At 39.3% G+C, this 23649-nt stretch overlaps 1 protein-coding gene across 5 annotated transcripts in view; it reads left to right on the forward strand.

Annotated features, from left to right (window-relative positions):
• Window positions 1-767: 767 nt before the first annotated feature.
• Window positions 768-23649, forward strand: part of RANBP17 (RAN binding protein 17) — a 363628-nt gene continuing 340746 nt past the window's right edge. For 3 of the 5 annotated variants that reach the window (XM_055555070.1, XM_055555073.1, XM_055555071.1), the window contains exons 1-3: window positions 768-941; window positions 15604-15750; window positions 19257-19347. In XM_055555070.1, coding sequence (XP_055411045.1) covers window positions 924-941; window positions 15604-15750; window positions 19257-19347 — 256 coding nt within the window. In that variant the 5' untranslated portion in view covers window positions 768-923. Of the gene's footprint in view, window positions 942-15603; window positions 15751-19256; window positions 19348-23649 lie in introns of those variants that run through there. The other 2 variants (XM_055555072.1, XM_055555074.1) reach the window with 2 other exon arrangements.

Genomic DNA, 23649 nt, shown 5'->3' on the forward strand with positions numbered 1-23649 from the left:
TCAAGAGAAAGGCATTTTATAAGTGCAGAAAAAATTTTTAATGTCAAAATAGAGTTCTATACCCAGCAAAACTATCCTTTAAAAAAAATGTATGTGAAATAAAGACATTTTCATATTAATAAAAACAGAATTTGCCACTAGTAAACCTGAACTATATGAGATATTATAGGAATTTTTCACTCTAAAGTACAATGACCTAACTGGAAGTATCAAACTTCAGGTGGAAATGAAAAGCACTGGAAAGGAGTGACTCTGACCTACTTCTCAAATTCTCATTTCAGTGGAATTTTTTAGTGTAAAATGTAAGTTCATGTTAAATGAAATAGAACAAGTAAGTGAACTAGAATTTTACAACTTGACAATATATAGATACTGTCAGTTTAATTTTAACCAGAAGTTTAAAAAACCAAAAAATTCTGAAACCGGCAGGGACCAAGGAGAGCAGTTGACCTGTAGGAGTCAATTAACAAGTGAGTGTTAGGAGACAAGAAAACTTGTGGAAATGGGGGAGTCAGAAGCTGTAGGCAATAGCTGTGCTCTAGGAGTTACGGGTCAAAGCGAGTCTGTGGGAGATGCAGTCAGGACCCTCGGCTGGCAGTTGCGCTGGGGGGTCGTGTCAAGAGGCAGAGGTCTGACGTCGCCACCCACCTGGGCAGCGGCCGTTGAAACGTGCGCGCGGTGGGGGAGGGGCAGTTTAGATTCCAGGCCCCCGGTCCCCGCCCCGTCGGGCCCGCCCGCACGCGCTCGCCCCGCCCCGCCGGCCCCGCCCCGTCCGGAGCTTCGAGCGCGACAGTCGCGACGGTGAAGCGAAGAGCGAGCGAGCGGCGCAGGGACCCCGCGGCCGGCTGGGGCTTCGGTGGCGCCCGCCTACGCTCCCTCCCCTCGGGCGCTCGGGGCGCTGACCGGCGCCGCCTCCCGGGAAGATGGCGCTGCACTTCCAGGTCAGTGCGCTCTGCGCCGCGGATCCCCGCCCCGCCGCTCCGGGAATCCGGCGGGACGCTGGGGTCTGGAGACTGAGGGCCGAGTCCGGCGACGGAGGCCGCGGGGCCGCCGGCCGGCGCGTCGGAGCCCTAGACCCCGTTCCTGGCCAGGGACCAGGCACTGGTCTGGGCTGCCCACCCCAGGCCCGGGCCCGAGGAAGGGGCGGCCCGAGCTCGGGGATGGCGGGTGGAGGGGCAGGGGCTAGGCTGGAGGTCGCCCCTCGAGAGAGAGGTGCGGATGCTGAGGACCGGCCGCGCGGGAGCCCGCCCTCCCGGGTGCCGCCGCACGGCGCGCACCGAGGTTCGGCGGCGCCCGAGCAGGTGGGAGCCCGGCAGTACCGGATCAGCTTTCCCGCCGCGTCTCCGGCCGCGGCTCCATCGTCAGCCTCCACACAGTTCGGAGGGAGCTCGAGAGGGGCCTGGGTCCGCCGAAGGAGCGGCTCTGCAGTTGGACTTGAATTGGCCAGAGCCGGCAGGGGCTCTGTTTGTGGGGAGTTGCGAAGGAGGGCTCTGCGGCAGCCTCATTGGAGGAGGAAACCGGGGCAGGACGCGCACTAGGAGCGCAGAAACGGTCAGGATGGGATGCGGGCTGGAGGAAGGCTCAAATATTCAGATATTCTCGGGCACTTTGGCATATGCATCCAGTTATTTATTCAACAAACATTGTAGAGCCTCCTCGACACCCACCCCGGTGCCCATCCCCACCCCCACCCCCGGGTCTCAAGCACTGTGCAGAGTTCTGGGATAAAGAATTACATCATCTTATTAGCATCCTTGCCCTCATGAAATTCACAGATAATTACAGTAAATGTGAAAAATGATGTGATAGAATTAATCACAGGATATCATGGAAATATTGAAAGGGGCACTCAACTCTGGGTGTGTGTTGGGAAGCAGTGAGGCAGAGATGCTGTGCTTGTCAGGCAAGCTTTTTTGAGCTTCCGTTCATCCACTTGTTAACTGAGTTCCTACTTTGCTAGGTACTTAAGATAAAACTCTCTCAAAACTTTATGATTTGTACAGTCAGGGAACTTGCAGTCTAGTGGATCTTGAAAGAACCGAGCAAAGAGAAAGGGAAGGGTAGAGGCGAAAGAACAATGTGAGTCAAGTCAAAGAATTGTGGAAGAACATGGCGCACTGGGGTAGTTCAGTCTGACTGGAGCTTAGGTTCCTATGAAAGGGAAGGGAGGAGGGGAGGCTGTGGAGGCAGGAGATGACCTTGGAGAGATAGGCAATTTCATAACATGGTGATAGTGTATCTAAGTGTCCCAACCCTTTGTAGACTTCTTTGGGCCCCCTGAGACTACAGTGATTCATTACCTAATTATTGATTCTTCCAAAGGGTCCTTTCTTTTCAACCATCCACTCTCCTATCAGGTAATTGACAGCTCAGGAGATAGTAAGCCTGACACATTGTTTTGATTCCTTGCCATTGCTAAGGGTCTCCAGGTCAAAATAATGTTATTTATTACCACTTTAGTAAAAATGCCCTTTGGGAAATCTTCACTGGCAGAATCTCACAGGCAGGGCTTTGGGATTGTAAATAGATGAACAGTTGTTCATAGTTCAGGTGTAAATCTTGAGGGCAGTTAAAAACTATGGTTGGAAGTTTGGAACGGTTTCAGAATTGGAAAGATATGCATAATAGTAAATCACCCAGTCGGGAAGATTTCTTCATACTTTAGGTAATGGTGGAAAAATTAGCTCCTAATTGGCAGAACTACCCAAATTAGTTTCTTCAGACTCTATGTCACAGCAGCTCTGGGCAGCTTAAAAGTGAAGTTGGACAAAGGAAAGACCTGACAGTTTGAGGGGCCTGAAAAAAGCTCTGAACCTTTTCAGTTTGAATTGTTTTCAGTATATGGATCATATTGTTACCCAGTTAACTCAAGGAACATTTATTACTAATGATAACTGGTACCTAGCATTTGGAATTTTTCCGTGCTTGTAGATTTTGAATCGTACAACTAGCTTGAGAGGTGTATGTATACAGTTGGCTTGTTGTATCTGTGAGTTTTGCATCAGTGGATTCAACCAACTGTGGATTGAACATATTAAAAAATTCCAGAAAGTTTTAAAAAACTTGAATTTGCCACACCCTGGCAACTATTTACATATCATTTACATTGAATTTACAACTATTTATATAGCATTTATATTGTATTAGGTATGGGCTCCCCAGGTGGAGCAGTGGTAAAGAATCTGCCTGCCAACACAGGAGCTGCAGGAGACACTGGGTTCAATCCCTGGATGGGGAAGGTCCCCTGGAGGAGGAAATGGCAACCTACTCTAGTATTCGTTCTTGGAAAATCCCATGGACAGAGGTGCCAGGCGGCCTATAGTCTATAGGGTCGCAAAGAGTAGGACGTGACTGAGCAGCTGAGCATGCACACACGTGTATTAGGTATTAAAAGTATTATGATATTATTTAAATTGATAGAGATTATATGCAAATACTGTGCCATTTTATATAAGGAATGAGCATCTTTGGGTTTTGGTTATCTGCAGGGTGGCCTGGAACCAGTTCCCCTACTGTATGTGCACACATACATTTTATTCCTGAAGACACTGAGTCTTAGAACGATTGTGACTTGCCCAAGTCTACAGAACTAGAGTAACCCTGCTGCTACTGCTGCTGCTGCTGCTAAGTCGCTTCAGTCGTGTCCGACTCTGTGCGACCCCATAGACGGCAGCCCACCAGGCTCCCCCGTCCCTGGGATTCTCCAGGCAAGAACACTGGAATGGGTTGCCATTTCCTTCTCCAATGCATGAAAGTGAAAAGTGAAAGTGAAGTTGCTCAGTCGTGTCCAAGTCTTTGCGACTCCATTTACTGCAGCCTGCCAGGCTCCTCCATCCATGGGATTTTCCAGGCAAGAGTACTGGAGTGGGTTGCCATTGCCTTCTCCGAGAGTAACCCTAGTAATTCATAATTCCATATTCTTTCATACCAATATCTTGCAGTCATCTACCCAAACAGGTAGTTAGTAAAAAAATTATGCCATTTTGGCATAAGTAGATTTGTGTGAGATTAGGTTACTACTTCACGATCTTTTTCAAATTATGGCACACATAAAGAATGGTAATTGGTTGGTCCATTGACGTAAACTACTCATAACTAAAAGCCTGGCTGCCTGAAGGGCAAGGGGATCAATATCCTAGATATTCCTATAATCCATTCAAGGCACGTGCATTCTGATTAGGAAGTTGTGAGTTAGGATACGCTGTCCCAAAGGAAGAAATGAATCTGGATTGTCTCAGAGGAGACAGTCCAGGTTAATGGGCAGGGAAGAGAGGAAAGAGGTTTCTAGGATCAAGGAAGAGGTAGGCACTTTAGATTTCACAGAGGAATCTTGGAGAGAATTAAGAGGTAACATCAGGAAAACTTTAGGAGATGCAGTTAGTTGATCTTTTTAGCTTCCCAGAACCTGGGACTATATGCTTCTTAATACCCAGCCAGGCTACTATACCTGATTTGATCTAGCTATGATTATTAACAATTAGAATCATGAGGAGAAAGGGGTTTGGCAAAGATGGTCCTGGGGTTGTGGAGTTGAATGGGTGAAACTATAGACAAAAGAGCAACGTGGTGTTTTATAGTTAACTGAAGAAACTATTTACAGTTTGTGTAGATCTGCTATTTGCCAGGAGCTAGATCAAGCTTTCTTTTGTCCTTTCTATCTTAATCTTCATAATTATTTTGGAAGGTGGTTTTGAAACCTGCAGTTTCAAAAGTGAGGTTTAGAAAGGTTAGATAATTTGCTTGAGGTCACTTTAATAATAGTGACTTTTTTAATAGCTGGACAAATTCTAGGCTTCCACAATGATTCCAGAAGAAACCCCTAAAGAAATCCAGGGCACTGTAGGCCACAGTTGTAAAATACTGTTCTATTGGTCTGCTGTCTATGAATATCATGTAGAGGTGTTGAGTATGAGTCTTTATTTTAAAGGAATTGGTAGGACTTTATGATAAATTGTTATATACTTGGCATCAGCTAAACTGCAATGTTTGAGGGCACAGTTTGCAAGACTACCCTCACAACTGACGCCACTTGCATATTTGAGAGTTTCCCAGTGCCATTCTCAGGATTAAGAGAAGGACTCACATAATTCACTGAAAGCTATCATATTCAAGTTTCTTATTGGGAAAGTACACGTACTAAATTGATTGATTGATTGAAAGAGAGGTGCATAGAGCAGAATCTGGGCGCATTCTGAAACAAAGCTTTTTGGTCCTCAGGGCATGTTACTCTCCCATAATATATGTGTGGCAGTAAGCACTGAGTATTGCAAACCAGGGAAGCATAACCTGAGCTTTGAGTTCTGGAACTTTTCTTGGGGCTTCTTTTTGTAGTTGTGATTGGTTGGGTGCCACATGATTGACCTGAGCGTTTAGGTCAAATGAAACCATGCCATCTAAAGTCCCCACCCTAGGGCTGGTGGCTGAGTGGTAAAGAACCTGCCTGCCAGTGCCGGAGATGCAGGTTGGATCCCTGGTCCGGGATCCCCATGTGATGGAGCAGCTAAGCCAGTGTGCCACAGCTATTGAGGCTGTACACAAGGGTCCCGGAACTGTAGCTACTGGGCCCATGTGCCACAACTGCTGAAGCCCAGGTGCTACACCTAACTGAAGCTGCCTCCTCCTAGAGCCTGTGCTTTGCAGCAAGAGAAGCCGCTGCAATGAGAAGCCTGCGTGCTGCAACAGAGTAACCCCTGCTCTCTGCAGCTAGAGGAAGCCCACACTTCAGTGAAAACACAGCATAGCCAAAAATAAATAAATAAAAAGGAAAAAAAAAAGTCCCCACCCTAAAACACCTTTGGTATTTTTGGTGTGGTCAGCCACCAATTTAAGACTGTGGGGTGTGGCCTACTGCCCCTGCCCCCGAGTCTGAACAAAAACATTCCTATCATAAACATAGATTACCTCCCAGAATCTGAGGGCAAAGGCAAGACTTTTCTTTGGGCAAGACCAAACTCTTAACTATATAGGAGGGACTAAGGAGAAGGAAAAGCAAAAGGTAACTTTAGGATTGTAAATCTAAATTCTGTTCTACACCTCTGAAACAAAGGGACTCTTCATGTGAAAATCTGTGGGAAATATGTTCAATTCAGTTTCTGACATGTTGGGGCTGTTTTCAACATCTTCCTGGATTTCCAAGAAGAAGAAATTTATAGGTAAATATAAAGATGGTGAACAGACGAGGTTGAAAGTATGGACTAGGAAAGTATGGATGTCATCTGCAGGTTGATGGTGCCTAAAGGAAAAGGTCGGCCTCTGTTTCCACTGTTTCCCCATCTATTTGCCATGAAGTGGTGGGACAAGATGCCATGATCTTAGTTTTTTGAATGTTGAGCTTTAAGCCAGCTTTTTCACTTTTCTCTTTCACTTTCATCAAGAGGCTCTAGTTCTTCTTCACTTGCTGCCATAAGGGTGGTGTCATCTGCATATCTGAGGTTATTGGCATTTCTCCCGGCAATCTCGATTCCAGCTTGTGCTTCTTCCCACTCAGTGTTTCTCATGATGTGCTCTGCATATACGTTAAATAAGCTGGGTAACAATATACAGGCTTGAGGTACTCCTTTTCCTATTTGGAACCAGTCTGTTATTCCATGTCCAGTTCTCACTGTTGCTTCCTGACCTGCATACAGATTTCTCAAGAGGCAGGTCAGGTGGACTGGTATTCCCATCTCTTTAAGAATTTTCCACGGTTTGTTGTGATCAACACAGTCAAAGGCTTTGGCATAGTCAGTAAAGCAGAAGTAGATGTTTTTCTGTTTTTGCTTTTTCGATGATCCTGTGGGTGTTGGCAATTTGATCTCTGGTACCTCTGCTTTTTCTAAAACCAGCTTGAACATCTGGAAGTTCACGGTTCACGTATTGCTGAAGCCTGGCTTGGAGAATTTTGAGCATTACTTTACTGGCGTGTGAGATGAGTGCAATTGTGGGATAGTTTGAGCAGTCTTTGGCATTGCCTTTCTTTGGGATTGGAATGAAAACTGACCTTTTCCAGTCCTGTGGCCACTGCAGATGGTGACTGCAGCCATGAAATTAAAAGATGCTTACTCCTTGGAAGGAATTAAAAGACACTATGGCCAACCTAGACAGCATATTAAAAAGCAGAGACATTACTTTGCCGACAAAGGCCTGTCTCATCAAGGCTATGGTTTTTCCAGTTGTCATGTATGGATGTGAGAGTTGAACTATAAAGAAAGCTGAGCGCCGAAGAATTGATGCTTTTGAACTATGGTGTTGGAGAAGACTCTTGAGAGTCCCTTGGACTGCAAGGAGATCCAACCAGTCCAGGGTGTTGAGACAACGTGTGGTTAGGGTCTATAGATTTGTATGTGGCTCAGAATTGACCATTTGCTCTATTTGAGCTATGTGTGTGTATATACACACACACACACACACACACACACACACACATATGTATTTGATTGCTCAGCCTCAGGGGGTTTTTTTTTTTTTTGTCTGTAAAATGGATATGCTAAAATATGTCATTTACAGGAGTCTACTTTTTGAATTCGTTTAAAAAAGTAGAAGATGGAAATACTTTTGTAAACTATAAAGCACTAAAACAAATATGATTCAATTCATTGTAGAAGGAGAAGTTCTAAGAGGCCCAGAAATAAACCTTCGGGTGCTCAGGAAAAGTTAATAAAGGGAGGAAAAAACAAAGAGTTTGTGGGAAATGAGTAATTGTAAGATAAAGGCACTTTATTAATGGCAGTTAAGAGGTTTAATTCCAGAAGGCAGGAAAGATACAGGGAAGTAATTGAAAAGAATTTAAATTTAATTGAGGTGGGATTTTTGTAGTTCATCAATTTATTGTTTCATTATGAGGGAACATTTTTCTCTAGAACAAAAGAAAAAACCCTTCATTTTTTCAGCTTTCTTGAGGTTTTCTTGTTATTGTTTAGTGGCTAAGTTGTGTCCAACTCTTTTGTGACTCCGTGGACTGTAACTCATAGGCTTCTCTGTCCATGGGATTTCCCAGGCAAGAATATCATTTCCTTCTCCTTCTTGAAGTTTAATTGACAAATAATAAACCACACATATTGGATGAATTTTGACATAGTTTATAACTGTGAAACCATCACTGAAATTAAGATAATGAACATATCTATCACTCCCCAAGTTTCCTTATATCCCCCTTGCTTAATCCCCCCTTGCTGCTTCCCTATCCTTCCCTATCTTCCCATTCTCTGCTCCCTCCCCAGCCTGAAACCACTGATCTGCTTTCTTTTACTATAGAATCATACAATATATACTCTTTTTTTGGTCTTGCTTCTTTTACCTCTTGATGGATACACGATGAGAGTTACTGTATAGAAAGAAGTTGCATCATGTAGGGGTTAATTGTATGTCAGGTACAAAGGGCAGAAATCAGTCCAGAATAACTTGAAAATCCTTATTTAGACTGTAGGCAGGATTATATCATTGTCTCCTAGGCTATGGAAATTGGGTACTGTCCTTGAATGTTTGATAGTAAATCTATGGGAGTTAGGTGATGTCCAGTGCTACTTGTTATTTATTTGTATAGGCTTCTAATGTTGATACGAAGCCCAGTAGAAAATTTAATAACTCAAACCCAATTTGTCAACACATTGAGAAGGGATCCATTTCTCTAAGGCATGCTTATGTTAACCATATTCTCAGACATCACTATAAAACTAAGACGCAGTTTATCAGTTCACCGTGAAAAGTAAAGTCTCTATAGACAGAATCCCTGTGAAATCAAATGCTAATCAGAAGATTGCTTAGTCGCTCAGCGATCATCACATTATGAGTTTAACTCTATGAAATGTTCACATAATGCTTTTCCAACAGGGTGAGGATTTTTGTGTATGTATCCTTTTCTCTAAAAATGATTTCATATGCCAGGCATTTAATTGTTATCATTACAGAGAAAGAATAACTTGATTTTTTTTTTCCCCTTTGTTTCAGTCTTAGGAGAAAGTTCAAATCTTTACCTTTGTATCTTGCACTGCCCTTCAGTGGTTAATAATTTGAAAGGCATTTGGGAAAAAAGGGTCATTGATAACATTGTTGATGTAAACAAGCCTGTGTTGGAGTTCTCTAAATCAATATAGCAAAAAGGACAAAATTCCAGAACTTTTCTATATTTACTTAGATATTCTTGAATTGATTAGTATTAATGTTTATGTTTCCTGGGGCTGTTGTGACAAATTACCACAAACTGGGTGAGTTAAAAAAATGAAATTTTTTTCTTTTATAGGTATGGAAGCCAGAAGTCTGAAATTAATGTGTTGACAGGATTGGTCTCTTCTTGGAGCTCTTGAGGGAGAAACTGTTCCATACTTTGCCCCTAAGTTCTGATAGCTGCTTGCAGTTCTTGGTGGTCCTTGGCTTGTAGATATATCACCCCAGTCTTTGCCTCATCCTTCCTGAGACCTATTTACTTGTGTCTCTGCACCTCAAATGTCCCTGTCTCTTTTATGAATGACTGGATTTAGAGCCTGCCCTAAATCCCTCGGTTTGATCTCATCCCTCCATCCTTAATTTAAGGATTTACAAAGACTTTATTTCCAAATATTTCAAAGGTATTGGGGGTTAGGACTTGGATATATCTTTTAGGAGGATACAGTTCCATCCATTACAATACTATTATTAGGTAATACTAGTAATAAACAACTAATCTTTATAGGGTGTAAAGTGTGCTAGAAGTTATGTGGCCCTAGCTCATTTAATCCTCCCAGCAAACCTATAAGGTATATGCTATTATTAGTCTCAGTTATTGCTGGCTTTTGTTTTTCAGTAGTTAGATTTTGTCACTATTTCTGGCTTCATTTTTTTACACTCAGAGTCTACTACTTCAGAGTCTAGACCTATTGATGTATAGTTGAATGCATGATAGCAGGATCAGTTTATCATTAAATTATTCTGGGCATTATCAGCTCGAAAATTCAGCCCTTTAAATTTATTAGATGAAGGAAAATACTTCTGAGGTTGATCATGAGTCACAAGAGAGAAAATGGTAGCTCTTTTCATTTTTATGTTTCTTACCCTTGGAGGAAACATGAGAATTCATATGTATTCATGAACCATACGTTTTCTACACATTTTAATGTTATAAACAGTATGTAGTAGCACTGTTAGGGCTTGTTGGGACAATCCAGGTAGAGGAAATGTTTAAATGTGGTTCATTTGAGGTCCTTTATTTTAATTATCCTTTTGAAACCTTTCTTTTGTACTTTTATTTTCACTATAGCAAAAAATTCTCTAGTCTGGGATGTTGCGCTCTGGCCTGTATAAAGAAGTGGGAAATGCTGTAAAAAAGAAGGAGCAAGAACTATAAAGAATAAAGGGAGTTAGAGGAGGTTTCCTTTCAGTGTTTCTTATGTATTCCTATTTGTTGTTGTTTAGTCACTAAGTTACAGTTGGTTGTGTCTGACTCCGTGACCCCATGGACTGCAGTGCGCCAGGCTTCTCTGTCCTTCACCATCTCTCAGAATTTGCTCAAACTCATGTTCACTGAGTTGGTGATGCTATTCAACTTTCTCATCCTCTGTAGCCCTCTTCTGTTCTTTGGCAAAGGTATATGCATCTGAGAGAATGCCTAGACTAGTGTAGCTGTAAACTGCTACATAAGAATTCAGGCCAGAAAGCATAAAAAAATGGCATTACTTTTGAATATCCCATTACTTTGATATGCCTACCTGACATTAAAATCTGTGCCAATTTTTCTTGACCTCCAAAGACTAATTCTCTAAGTTCAAACTGAAATAGTTTTAGTAAGATGCCTTTAGCAAAAATTCTCTACGGCTGAGAGGAATACCAAACTCATTTAAAAAATTTTCTTTCCGATTTTATCCATGTATCCTGTATCTTCTGATGAGATTATATTTATAAATGAATGAATGATTACAGAATGAATTGTTCTTTTTTTATTTTTAAAATTTACTTGTTTATCCTCCATCTATATTTTTATACAGTTTTTAAAGGTTAATGTTGACTGTATTGCCTCTGTTTTGCAGTATATCATAGCCTGTCTTACACCCAGTAGTTTGTACCTCCCACTCCCCAAGCCCTGTCTTGCCTCTTTCCACATTCCCTCCACAGGTAACCACAAGTTTGTTTTCTGTATCTGTGAATCTGTTTCTTTTTTGTTATATTAACTAGTTTGTTGTGTTTTTTAGATTCTGCATATATAAGTGATATCATTCACTATTTGTCTTCCTCTCCTCTGACTAATTTCACTTAGCATAATGCCCCCCAATTTGGTAAAAGAATCCGGTAATACAGGAGACCCAGTTCGATTCCTGGGTCGGGAAGATCTGCTGGAGAGGGAATAGGCTACTGACTCCAGTGTTCTTGGGCTTCCCTTGTAGCTCAGCTGGTAAAGAATCTGCCTGCAATGTGGGAGACTTGGGTTCAATCCCTGGGTTAGGAAGATCCCATGGAGAAGGGAAAGGCTACCCACTCCAGTATTCTGGCCTGGGAATTCCAGAGACTGTATAGTCCATGGGGTCGCAAAGAGTCGGACACAACTGAGCAACTTCCAAATCCATCCATGTTGCTGTAAATGGCAAAATTTCATTCTTTTTTGTGGTTGAGATATTCTGTTGGTATGGCAAACCACTTTAGTATTCTTGCCTTGAGAATCCCATGAACAGTATGAAAAGGCAAAACGATATGCCACTGAAAGATGGTCCCCAGGTCAGTAGGTGCCCAGTATGCTCCTGGAGAAGAGTGGAAAAATAATTCCAGAAAGAATGGAGAGATGGAGCCAAAGCAAAAACAGCACCCAGTTGTGGATGCGACTGGTGACGGAAGTAAAGTCTGATGCTGTAAAGAACAATATTGCATAGGAACCTGGAATGTTAGGTCCATGAATCATGGTAAATTGGAAGTCAAACAGAAGATGATGGCAAGAGTAACATCGACATTTTAGGAATGAGTGAACTGAAGTGGACTGGAATGGGCAAATTTAACTCAGATGACCATTATATCTACTACTGTGGGCAAGAATCCCTTAGGAGAAATGGAGTAGCCCTTATAGTCAACAAAAGAGTCCGAAATACAGTACTTGGATGCAGTCTCAAAAATGACAGAATGATCTCTGTTCGTTTCCAAGGCAAACCATTCAATATCACAGTAATCCAAGTCTGTATCCCAATCAGTAATGCTGAAGAATCTGAAGTTGAATGGTTCTGTGAAGACCTACAAGACCTAGAACTAACACCCCAAAAGGTTGTCTTCTTAGTTATAGGGAACTGGAATGCAAAAGATAGAGATACCTGGAATAACAGGCAAATTTGGCTTTGGAGTACAACATGAAGCAGGGCAAAGACTAATAGAGTTTTGCCAAGAGAATGCACTGGTCATAGTAAACACCCTCTTCCAACAACACAAGAGAAGACTCTACACATGGATATCACCAGATGGTCAAAATCAGAATCAGAATGATTATATTCTTTGTAGCCAAAGATGGAGAAGCTCTATACAGTCAGCAAAAACAAGACCAGGAGCTGACTATGGCTCAGATCATGAACTCCTTATTGCAAAATTCAGACTTCAAGAAAGTAGGGAAAACCACTAGACCATTCAGGTATGATCTGAATCAAATCCCATACGATTATACAGTAGAAGTGACAAATTCTAGGGATTAGATCTGATAGACAGAGTGCCTGAAGAACTATGGACAGAGGTTCAAGACCATCCCCAAGAAAAAGAAATGCAAAAAGGCAAAATGGTTGTCTGAGTAGGCCTTACAAATAGCTGAGAAAAGAGGAGAAGCTAAAGGCAAAAGAGAAAAGGAAAGGTAAACCCATTTGAATGCAGAGTTCCAAAGATTAGCAGGGAGAGATAAGAAAGCCTTCCTTGGTGATCAGTGCAAAGAAGTAGAAGAAAACAATAGAATGGGAAAGACTAGAGATCTCTTCAAGAAAATTAGAGCTACCAAGGGAACATTTCATGGAAAGATATGCGCAATAAAGGACGGAAACGGTATGGACCTAACAGAAGCAGAAGATATTAAAGAGGTGGCAAAAATACACAGGAGAACTGTACAAAAAAGATCTTTATGACCCAGATAATCACAATGGTATGTTCACTCACCAGGAGCCAGACATTTTGGAATGCAAAGTCAAGTGGGCCTTAGGAAGCATCACTATGACCAAAACTAGTGTAGGTGATGGAATTCCAGCTGAGCTATTTCAAATCCTAAAAGATGATGCTGTGAAAATGCTACACTCAATATGCCAGCAAATTTGGAAAACTCAGCAGTGGCCAGGACTGGAAAAGGTCAGTTTTCATTCCAATCTCAAAGAAAGGCAATGCCAAAGAATGCTCAAACTACCGCATGATTGCACTCATCTCACACGCTAGTAAAGCAATGCTCAAAATTCTCCAAGCCAGGTTTCAACAGTATGTGAACCGTAAACTTCCAGATCTTCAAACTGGATTTAGAAAAGGCAGAGGAACCAGAGATCAAATTGCCAACATACTTTGGATCATCAAAAAAGCAAGAGTTCCAAAAAAACATCTACTTCTGCTTTATTGACTATGCCAACGCCTTTGACTCTGTGGATCACAACAAACTGGAAAATTCTTAAAGAGATGGGAATACCAGAGCACCTGACCTGCCTCCTGAGAAATCTATATGCAGGTCAAGAAGCAACAGAACTGGACATGGAACAACAGACTGGTTCCAAATCAGGAAAGGATATGTCAAGGCTGTGTGTTGTCACCCTGCTTATTTAACTTCTGTGCAGAGTGCCTCATGCAAAATGCTGGGCTGGATGAAGCACAAGCTGGAATCAATTTGCCGGGACAAGTATCAATAACCTCAGATACGCAGATGACACCACCCTTATGGCAGAAAGCGAAGAACTAAAGAGCCTGTTGATGAAGGTGAAAAAGGAGAATGAGAAATCTGACTTAAAACTCAGCATTCAGAAAAACTAAGATCATGGCTTCTGGTCTCATCACTTTATGGCAAATAGATGGGAAAACAGTGGAAACAGTGACAGTGTTTATTTTGAGGGGCTCCAAAAAATCACTGCAGATGGTAACTTCAGCCATGAAATTAAAAGACGCTTACTCCTTGGAAGGAAAGTTATGACCAACCTAGACAGCACATTAAAAAGCAGAGACATTACTTTGCCAACCAAGGTCCATCTAGTCAAAGCTATGGCTCTTCCAGTAGTCATGTATGGAAGTAAGAGTTGGACTATAAAGAAAGTTGAGTGCTGAAGAACTGATGCTTTTGAACTGTGGTGTTGGAGAAGACTTGAGAGTTCCTTGAACTTCAAGGTGATCCAACCAGTCAATCCTAAAGGAAATCAGTCCTGAATATTCATTGGAAGGACTGATGTTGAAGCTGAAACTCCAATACTTTGGCCACCTGATGCAAAGAACTGACTCATTGGAAAAAACCCTGATGCTGGGAAAGATTGAAGGCGGGAGGAGAACGGGACAACAGAGGATAAGATGGTTACATGGCATCACCAACTCAATGGACATGAGTTTGAGCAAGCTCCAGGATTTGGAGATGGACAGGGAAGCCTGGAGCGCTGCAGTCCATGGGGGTCGCAAGGAGTCGGACATGACAGAGTGGCTGAACTGATGCATGTGTTTGTGTGTGTACCACATCTTGATTCATTCATCTGTTCATGAACACTGAGGTTTATTCCATATCTTGGCAGTTGTAAATCATGCTGTGAACATTGCAGTTCATGTAGCTTTTCAAATTAGTGTTTTTAGGTTTTTTGGATATGTATCCTGGTTTTTGCTGGGTCATATGGTTCTATTTTAGTTTTTTGAGGAACCTCCCTACTGTTACCAAAGTGGCTACACTACTTTATCACCGACAGTGTATGAGGCCTCCCTTTTCTCCACATTTTTGCCAATATTTGTTATTTGCGTTCTTTCTGATGCTAAGCACAATGAATTATTCCTTGTATCTGTAACATAGAATCTGCAACATGATAGCTGGCTATAAGTAACATATGGGGTTAAGTCATAGTTCCTGAGAATCATGCCAGGGTTCACCTGCAGCTCAACGAGTCATTAGTTTAGAAGACCCACACCAGTGTGTATTTATATCTTTTTTATATAGATGGAGTCATTGAAATTGCTACAGTCTGAAAAAGAATGTAAATTGACATAATGTCTGCAGCTTGCACCTGGTAGTTCCCCTCACCCATCTCTTTACCTTCATTTGGCATCTCCTCCTTGCTGTCCATTTACCAGTCATACTGATCTTTTAGTGCCTTGAGATGATTACGCTCTCTTCTGGACCCCAGGAAATGCCGTTTCTTTTTCTGGACTGTTTTCTGTTTCATATGACCGGTCCTTTCTGGTCACTGTAGATATTACCACTTTAAGCATGCCTTCTTAAACTCCTTGAATTAGGCAAGTCCCCCTCTTTCTGTACTTCTTTTCCATCACAGAACAATCAGTTTAAATTTAAATAATTTAGAGCTAGGAGATTTGCCTTTTTTCAATACTGTAGCCCCTAGTAAGTAGAAGTAACTCAATAAGCATTTATTGACTTGATGAGTACATGCATGATATTTGCATCTCTTATTTCCTGTGATTAACATGTTTGTCTTATTTTTTTCCCACTTAAGTAAAATGCTAATTTTTTTTCTTCTCAAGAGTTTGGCTGAATTGGAAGCATTGTGTACTCATCTCTACATAGGGACTGATCTTACACAAAGAATAGAGGCTGAGAAAGCACTCCTGGAACTTATTGACAGCCCAGAATGTCTCAGCAAGTGTCAACTTTTATTAGAACAAGGAACAGTAAGTATTTGATAATAGCAATTAACAATGAAAGATCGGTAGGTATATGTCAGTGTTAATCAATGCATGTAGGTTAGCAGTGTTGGTTAACTGATAGGTATTACTACATGTCTTTTTACTATGGTTTATTTGACTGTCAAAGAATTGGAATGCCTAGAAAGAATATTTAAGAAAGATCCCAGGAGGTAGAAATAGCATGAATCGAAATACTTGCTTGATTCCTCTTGGTCCCCTTTTAAGTCTTCTATCAGTGGTAAAAGTTATATTTTAAAAAGTTGGAATTAAAAAAAGTCTAGGTGGAAGAAGCAGATTGTAATTAACTCTGAAATGTGAAAGAATGAGTTAGAGGAATGCTGATTACTTCTTGCCTTCCTGTCTTATACAGTTTCATATCCATTCATTCAGCATCATTTAGCAAATATTTAATTGTAAAAGCAGGCACTGTACTACCTACTTGCTTTATCTACATGCATTAAAGTAACTCATAGTTTATCTGAGAAGACATAGATATTTAAATAAAGAGCTGTGGAATGATATGATAAGCACTATAGTAAGAGATTGTAGAGCAGAGGTTGGAAAAAAGCAGACTTTTTCTGTAAAGGGCCAGATTGTAAATATTTTAGTCTTTGTGGACCAAGATGAAAAATCAAGGATGTTTTGTAAATATGCCTGTCAGAAGAGAGAAAAAAATTTCGATGAAGTTTTATTGATGAAATTTAAAATAATTATAATTGAGTACAGTTTTTTGTAGTATAAGTCTACTGATGAAAAGAATTGAATTATTCTTTTAGCCATAACATTTTGCTTAATTGATGTTCAGAGTTGATATTTCCTGTCATTAGCATTGATTTTAAATGTTCATATGTTAATACTTATTTGTAAAGAGATTTTACAAATTTCATCTTTAAAAATGGCTTTTCACACAGATAGATACTGCCAAGTATTGATATCACTTTATGAGCATATGATTTTAATTAAGCATATTCATCACTTAGATGGCATGTATAAAACTGCATTAAAATTTCTCTTGATATTTGCCTTTTAGGATGTGATTATATTCTAGATTAATCACTTCCAGTTGAAGGTTAGGTGAAGGTGCTTGAATTGCTCAGTTAAATGGATTTTGAAATTTGCTTTGCACTTATATCAAGGCCTGAAAAATGTACTGTTTCAAACATAGTTTGAACTCAGAAAATATACTCAGGAATAGAGATCTGGCTACTTGTTTTAACATTTGACAGTGTGGAAAGTGTATAAAACAGCTTGATATTATTTGTGATTTAATCAGTGTTAGTTGTTATTGGAATGACTATTACATTTTAAGTTTCATATTAGTACTAAGCACTATTTGCCTTTTATACAATTTTGTAATGTTAGGTTGAATTCATTAAGAGACTTTTATCAAGTTTGCAGCGAAAACTAATTGCAAAAGCCATTTAATGTTTAACAATAGTGGATTAAGATGGTTCTTCTCATTCAGAAAATTTTCAGTCTTAGTCCTGAGCCAAAAAAAAAAAAATTGCAGTAAGACTTCACCACTGCCAGGCTCCTGAACTACTGTATGTAGGGCAAGTCAGAATTTTAAGCTTCTGTTTCCGATAGAAATTGTCAGAACTGAAGATGAATTCATGAAAGTGAATTAAATCCACTGTTACTACCATTGATTCATTAACACATGATAGATTCAAATCTTTACTGCTGCTGTTGCTAAGTCTTTACTACAAAATATCTACCGATGAACAATAAGATGAATAACCAGACTCTAGACTCTTACTTTTTTACAAGCTTTGTAAATTTGTCCAACTAAGCCTTTTCTGTTCCATATATTTTTACCACTGGTTGTGACACATTTTAGCAACCACTTTATGTTGTACAAATTAGTATTTTCTCAGCTTCTTTGAAAATATTCTGCCCAGTAGTTTCATGCAGAGTCTTCATGAAGGTTAATTCTTTAGTTGCTTCAAACTTAGCATTGGGTTCTGGAATAAGCAGATCATATTGGTAACAGTATGAGCTGTACATGTTGATAACATCTGTCAACTCATAAAGAGCTAAGGAGAGCCTCCAAATCTTTCACCTGGTTTGAAATTGAATTTTGATGTTGCTCTGTTGTTTTCAACTGTCCGGGCCTTATTCTCATTGAAAGGCAAGTAGTCTGAAATTCATTTTTTTTGCATGTGTCACTTTGGCTACTGAAAATAATGGTGATTTAATTAACTCTTTGATGGTAAGTGGCTTTTCTTACTTGGCTAACAAGCCATTTCAAAACCTAACTTTGGTTGTAGTCTTTATTTTTTTGTGGAGAAATTTCAGTGTTATATATATTCTGTTTAAAATTTTCTCCTTTTTTTGACTTGATTCCCTGTGAGTTAGGAATATTGGCAGGAGTACCTAGTCTGATATTGTCAGCATATATTGTATTCTTTTAGGACAGCTATAGTCCCATTGCATAAAAAGCACATTGCTTTGCTCTCTTAATTCAATAACAAAATAATCCACATTTCGCTGTGCCTTAAAAGTTAGACATTTGAAGTCTACTCCTATCTTTTCTTATTTTGACATGACAGATATGTGCTGGTAACAATAAAAGGTACATGTCATGTCGTGCTGACACTCATGGTACTTTATATTTTGTGAGAGTTAGTAAGTACATCATAGAAGTTTATAGTGCATTGAGCAGCAGTAGAAGGCAGCGAGTGCCATGTACTGTTTTATGTGGCACATATACTCCCGCATATTTGACTCTGCTGTCATAGTCTGAAAGCAGACATAGACAATATGTACATGAGTGAGTGTGGCTATGTTCTATTGAATTTTGTTTATGGATTGAAATTTAGATTTCATGTAATTTTCACATGTCACGAAATAGTATTAATATTATTATTTTTATTTTTTGCCAACTGTTTAAAATAGTAAAAACCATTCATAGCTCATGGGCCTTGCAAGAACAGACAGGATTTGAACCACAGGGCTTAGTTTGCTGACCTCTGGTCTAGAGAATAAAAAAGAAAGGACTGTCTTTACAAGATTGCTGCGGGTATAGTGAATAACTGAACAGGCTTTTGAAGGCTTGAGCGCACGCAATTAGTGGCCAGAGTGAATACAGCCAATATGGATCTGAAGGAGGGGAGAGGTCAGGGTAGGAAAGACGTTGAAAGGAACTGTAGGAGGGTTGTTCTGGACAGAGGATAGTGAAGAGAAGAACCAGATGAATTTGAAGAGATAATCAGAGGCCAGATCATGCAGTACTGTGTAGACATGATAAGTGTATTTTGTTTGAACTTGCTCATTATCTTTTTTTTTCCCCTCTAAACTGCTTGCTGTTTGCAAAGGCTTCCTCAACTACCCTTATGAGGGATTTTTTGTTCGTGTGTGTATGTATGTCTGTGTATATTTTATCTCTTGTAGATCTGCCAATTTGGAAAACCAGAAAAATAACCAATATGCTTAGGAAAAGTTCCTATCATAGTATATGATAATAATAAATAAAATATATTTCTTTACAGACATCCTATGCTCAACTCCTTGCAGCAACTTGTCTTTCAAAACTTGTTAGCCGAGTCAGTCCTTTGCCAGTTGAACAGAGAATAGATATCAGTAAGTGGTTTATTATGCTTTTTAAAATCATATTGCACTTTAAAAATAACTTTTCTTTTAAATATACTCAACTGTTAACAGACTTGTAAGTTATTCTGTCATTTTTAAAGATGAGTAGTCAAGTCTCCTTTACACATGTGGTGATGAATGATGATGTGTAATACAAAAATGTGTCATCAAAAAAGCGTCTGTTTAGTTTGATAATAAATAATAAGAAGTAGCATTTTATTGTCTATGCCAGGGGCCCCAAAGCCCTGGATTGCAGATCCGCACTGATTCTCAACCTGTTAGGAACCCAGTCACACAGCAGGAGGTGAATGGCAGACAAGCAAGCAAAGCTTCACCTGCTGCTCCCCACTTGGATTACTGCCTGAACCGTCCCTCTCACCACCAGCACACTGTAGAAAAACTGTCTTCCCTGAAACTGGTCCCTGGTGACAAAGGATAGGGACCAGTCGTCTGTACCATATACTAAGATTTGCACTATCTCATTTTATTTACCAATACTTCTGAAATGGGCACTATTGTTATCCTCATTTTATAAATGAGGAAATTTCATTTGATAGGCTCTATAATGTACCCAGGATCACACAGCTAGAAGAAATAGAGCTGATTCAAACTTACACAGTTTGTGTGGAGTCCATGCTCTTAGCGATTGTCTTAACTTCATATGCAGCTAGATGATGGGAAAAGCCTACTCTCTATTCTCAGAATACTGTATCAGAATCGTGTGGGATGCATATAAAATTGAAAGACGTTTCCTTCTTGCTAGGGAAATAATGTGTTCAGGGATGAACAGTGCTTGAAACTTAGTGTAGTTGGAAAATTGATTCTGTGATATACCAATATGTTTTTCAAAGGTAAGATATTAAAAAGATTTTAAGTGTGTGTTTGTTTTTTGTATGGACAAAGCTCTAATAGTTGAAGTATGGGGTTTTTTTTGGTTATCTTTTTCATATTGGAAGTAGACTGTTGACTCATTCTACTCTCTAGCCTCAGGGTTCACATGGTTCATGTTTGTGTAACAGAAAAATTATAGTATTATGTATGATGGTTCTTTTAAGCTTAGTTTTTGAATGATCAAATCCCACAATGATTCATCATTTGTCTTATATGTTTGATATTTCTCTTTAAGTACCTAAGAACAGAGGGGAACTTCTTCAACTTGATAAAGAACATCTACCCAAAAACCTGTGGGCTGAAGACTGTCTAGAGGAGAATTTATCCATTCTCTCATGGACTTGTGTGCTTAAGAAAACAAAAGAGAAATCTGCAGTTTAAAAAATAAGTCAAATGTTATAAACCTGTCATAACGTGATTTTGTTTAACTTTATACACATACACAAACATATTTTAGGTAGACTCTTTTTTTTGGAGCACTGTTAACTTCACAGAAAAATTGAGCACAAAGTACAAAGAATTCCTGTATACCTCTTTGGTCCTGTACATGTATAGCCTCCCTCAGTATTAGCATTCACCATTATTAGCATCCTGCACCAGAGTGGGTACCTTCGTTACAGCTGATTAACCTACATCGATACATCATTATCACCCAAATTCCATAGTTTACATTAGAGTTCATTGTTGGTGTTGTATCGTCTGTGGGGTTGGATAAATATGTAAATGACACATATCCTCCATTACTGTATTATATATAGTATTTTACTACCCTAAAACGCCTGTGTTCCAACTATTCATCTCTCCCTTCCTTCTAACTCCTGGCAACCACTGATTTTATTCTTTCCGTAGTTTTGCCTTTTTAGAATGTCATATAGTTGAAATTATGTGTGTAACCTTTTCAGATTGGCATCTTATTAATATGCATTTAAGGTTCTCCGTGTTTTCTCATGGCTTAGTAGATCATTTCTTTTTAATACTGACTGACATGTCATTGTCTGAATGCACCATGGATTATCTGCTCACCTACCACAGTTTATCACTTCACCTATTGAAGTACACCTTGATTTCTTCCAAGTTTTGGCAATTATGAATAAAGCTGCTATAAAGCAGGTTTTTGTGTGTATATAAGTTCTCACCTCATTTGGGTAAATACTAAGAAGAGTGCTGGATTGTATGTATGATAAGAGTATGTTTAGATTTATAAGAAATCACCAAACTACCTTCCAAAGGGGCTGTACCAGTTTTACATTCTTATTAGCGGTGAGAATTCCATGCTCCCACATACTTGCCACATTTGGCGTTTTCAGTGTTGTGGATTTGGACCATTCTTATATGGCTCGCTAATAACATGTCATGTTGAATGTCTTTTCATATGCTTATTTGTCATCTGTATATTTTCTTTGATGAGGTGTCTAAATCTTTTGCCTATTTTTAAGTCAGGTTGCTTTCTTATTGTTGAGTTTTAAGAGTTCCTTGTATATTTTTGTAAATAGTCCTTTATCAGGTCTTTTGCAAAGATTTCCCCCCAGTTTGTGGGTTGTCTTCTGATTCCTTTGGTCAGAAGCTTTTAATTTTAATGAAGTCCACATTATCAATTATTTTTTAATGTTATTTGTAAAATGTCATCACTAAACCTAAGGTCACCTATATTTTATTCCTTTTATCTTTTAGGAGTTTTTATAGTTTTGCATTTTATGTTTAGAGTTGTTATCCATTTTTAATTAATTTTTGTGAAAAGTGAAGGTTTTGTGTTTAGATTTTTTTTTTTTTTTGCATGTGGAGGTCCATTTCTGCCACCATTTGTTGAAAAGACTCTCTTTACTCCATTTTATCACCTTTGCTCCTTTGTCAAAGATAAGTTGAATGTATGTGGGTCTATTTCTGGGTTCTCTCTTCTGCTCTATTGATCTATTTGTCTGTTCTTTCACAAGTACCACACAGTCTTGATTACTGTAGCTTTATAAAAATAAGTCTTAAAGTTAGGTAGTGTCAGACCTCCATTTGTTTTTCTCTTTTAGTATTGTGTTGGCTCTTCTGGGTCTTTTGCCTCTTATATAAACATTAGAATCAATTTGTCAATATCCAAATTGCTTGGATTTTTATTGGAATTGCAATTGAATCTATAAATCAGTTTGGGAAGAACTGACATCTTGACAGCATTGAGTCTTCCTATTCATGAACATGGGATATTTCTTCATTTATTTAGTTCTTTGATTTTATTCATAAGCTGTGTTTTTTTTCTATAAATGTTCTTTATGAAGTTGAGAAAGTTCCCCCTCTGTTCCTCCTGTTTGCTGAAAGTTTTTTTTTATCATGAATGGCTGTTGGATTTTTTTTTAATCTTTTTTTATATCTATTATGATCATGTGATTTTTCTTATTTAGCCCATTGATGTGATGGATTACATTAATTGATTTTCAGATGTTGAACAATGCTTGCATACCTAGGATACATGCCACTTGGTTGTTATTATAAAACTCTTTTTATACATTGTTGAATTGCTTTGCCAGTAATTTGTTGAGGATTTTTGTTTCTATATTGATAAGAGATATTTTGCTCAACTATAAGTTTTCTTGTCTTGTTTTTGTCTACTTTTGGTATTAAGGTAATGTTGGCCTTATAGAATGAGTTAGGAGGAATTCCCTCTGCTGCTTTTTTTCCTGGAAGAGATTGTAGAGAATTAGTAGAATTTCTTTTTGGTAGAATTCATCAGTGAACCCATCCAGGCCTGGTGTTTCTGTTTTGGAAGGTTACTAATTATTGACTCAATTTAATAGATATGGGCCTATTCAAATTGTTTTTTTCACTTATATTTTTTAAGTGGATACTTAAAAGTGTACTTATTAAGAATGAGTGTACTCAAAAGAAATTTGGAAAAAAGAGAAAAGTAGAAACCTGTAACACAGTTTCAAGCAACAAATGATGTGTTTCCTTTATGAGTTTCTTGGGTTTGACTTAACTACTCCTGCTCCCTTAAGTAGATTGGAATGTTATGACCTGTCTGACATGTGTAGTAGAATAATTGGCATGTCAGTTAAAATGGAAAATGTGAAGGTTGCCTCAAAGTCACATTGCCTTTCTTACATCAGCTCCAAAATTTTCAGTCTTTCATGATATGGTCCCAGACTACATATTTCATTGTTTAACTCTATTGCCTGTTCTCTGTGTTCAGGACACTATTTTCTGCCTTTATTAGTATAATTTACAATGTCTTACTATCGCTCATCAATTAAAATACTGTTTCTTCTCAGCTTGGCCACAAAGTTGTTTCATGAGCTTGACACTGGTGGATCATCCTCATAGTCTTGTGTCTTCGTTGGTATTAGCCTGTTAGTTGTACCAGAGGTATTTTTCCAGAACCATGTTATTTCTGCCTTGGTGCCTTTTCTTAGTTTTCTCTAG

The sequence above is a fragment of the Bubalus kerabau genome, chromosome 18 (genome assembly GCF_029407905.1).
Source record: "Bubalus kerabau isolate K-KA32 ecotype Philippines breed swamp buffalo chromosome 18, PCC_UOA_SB_1v2, whole genome shotgun sequence".
Taxonomy (NCBI): domain Eukaryota; kingdom Metazoa; phylum Chordata; class Mammalia; order Artiodactyla; family Bovidae; genus Bubalus; species Bubalus kerabau.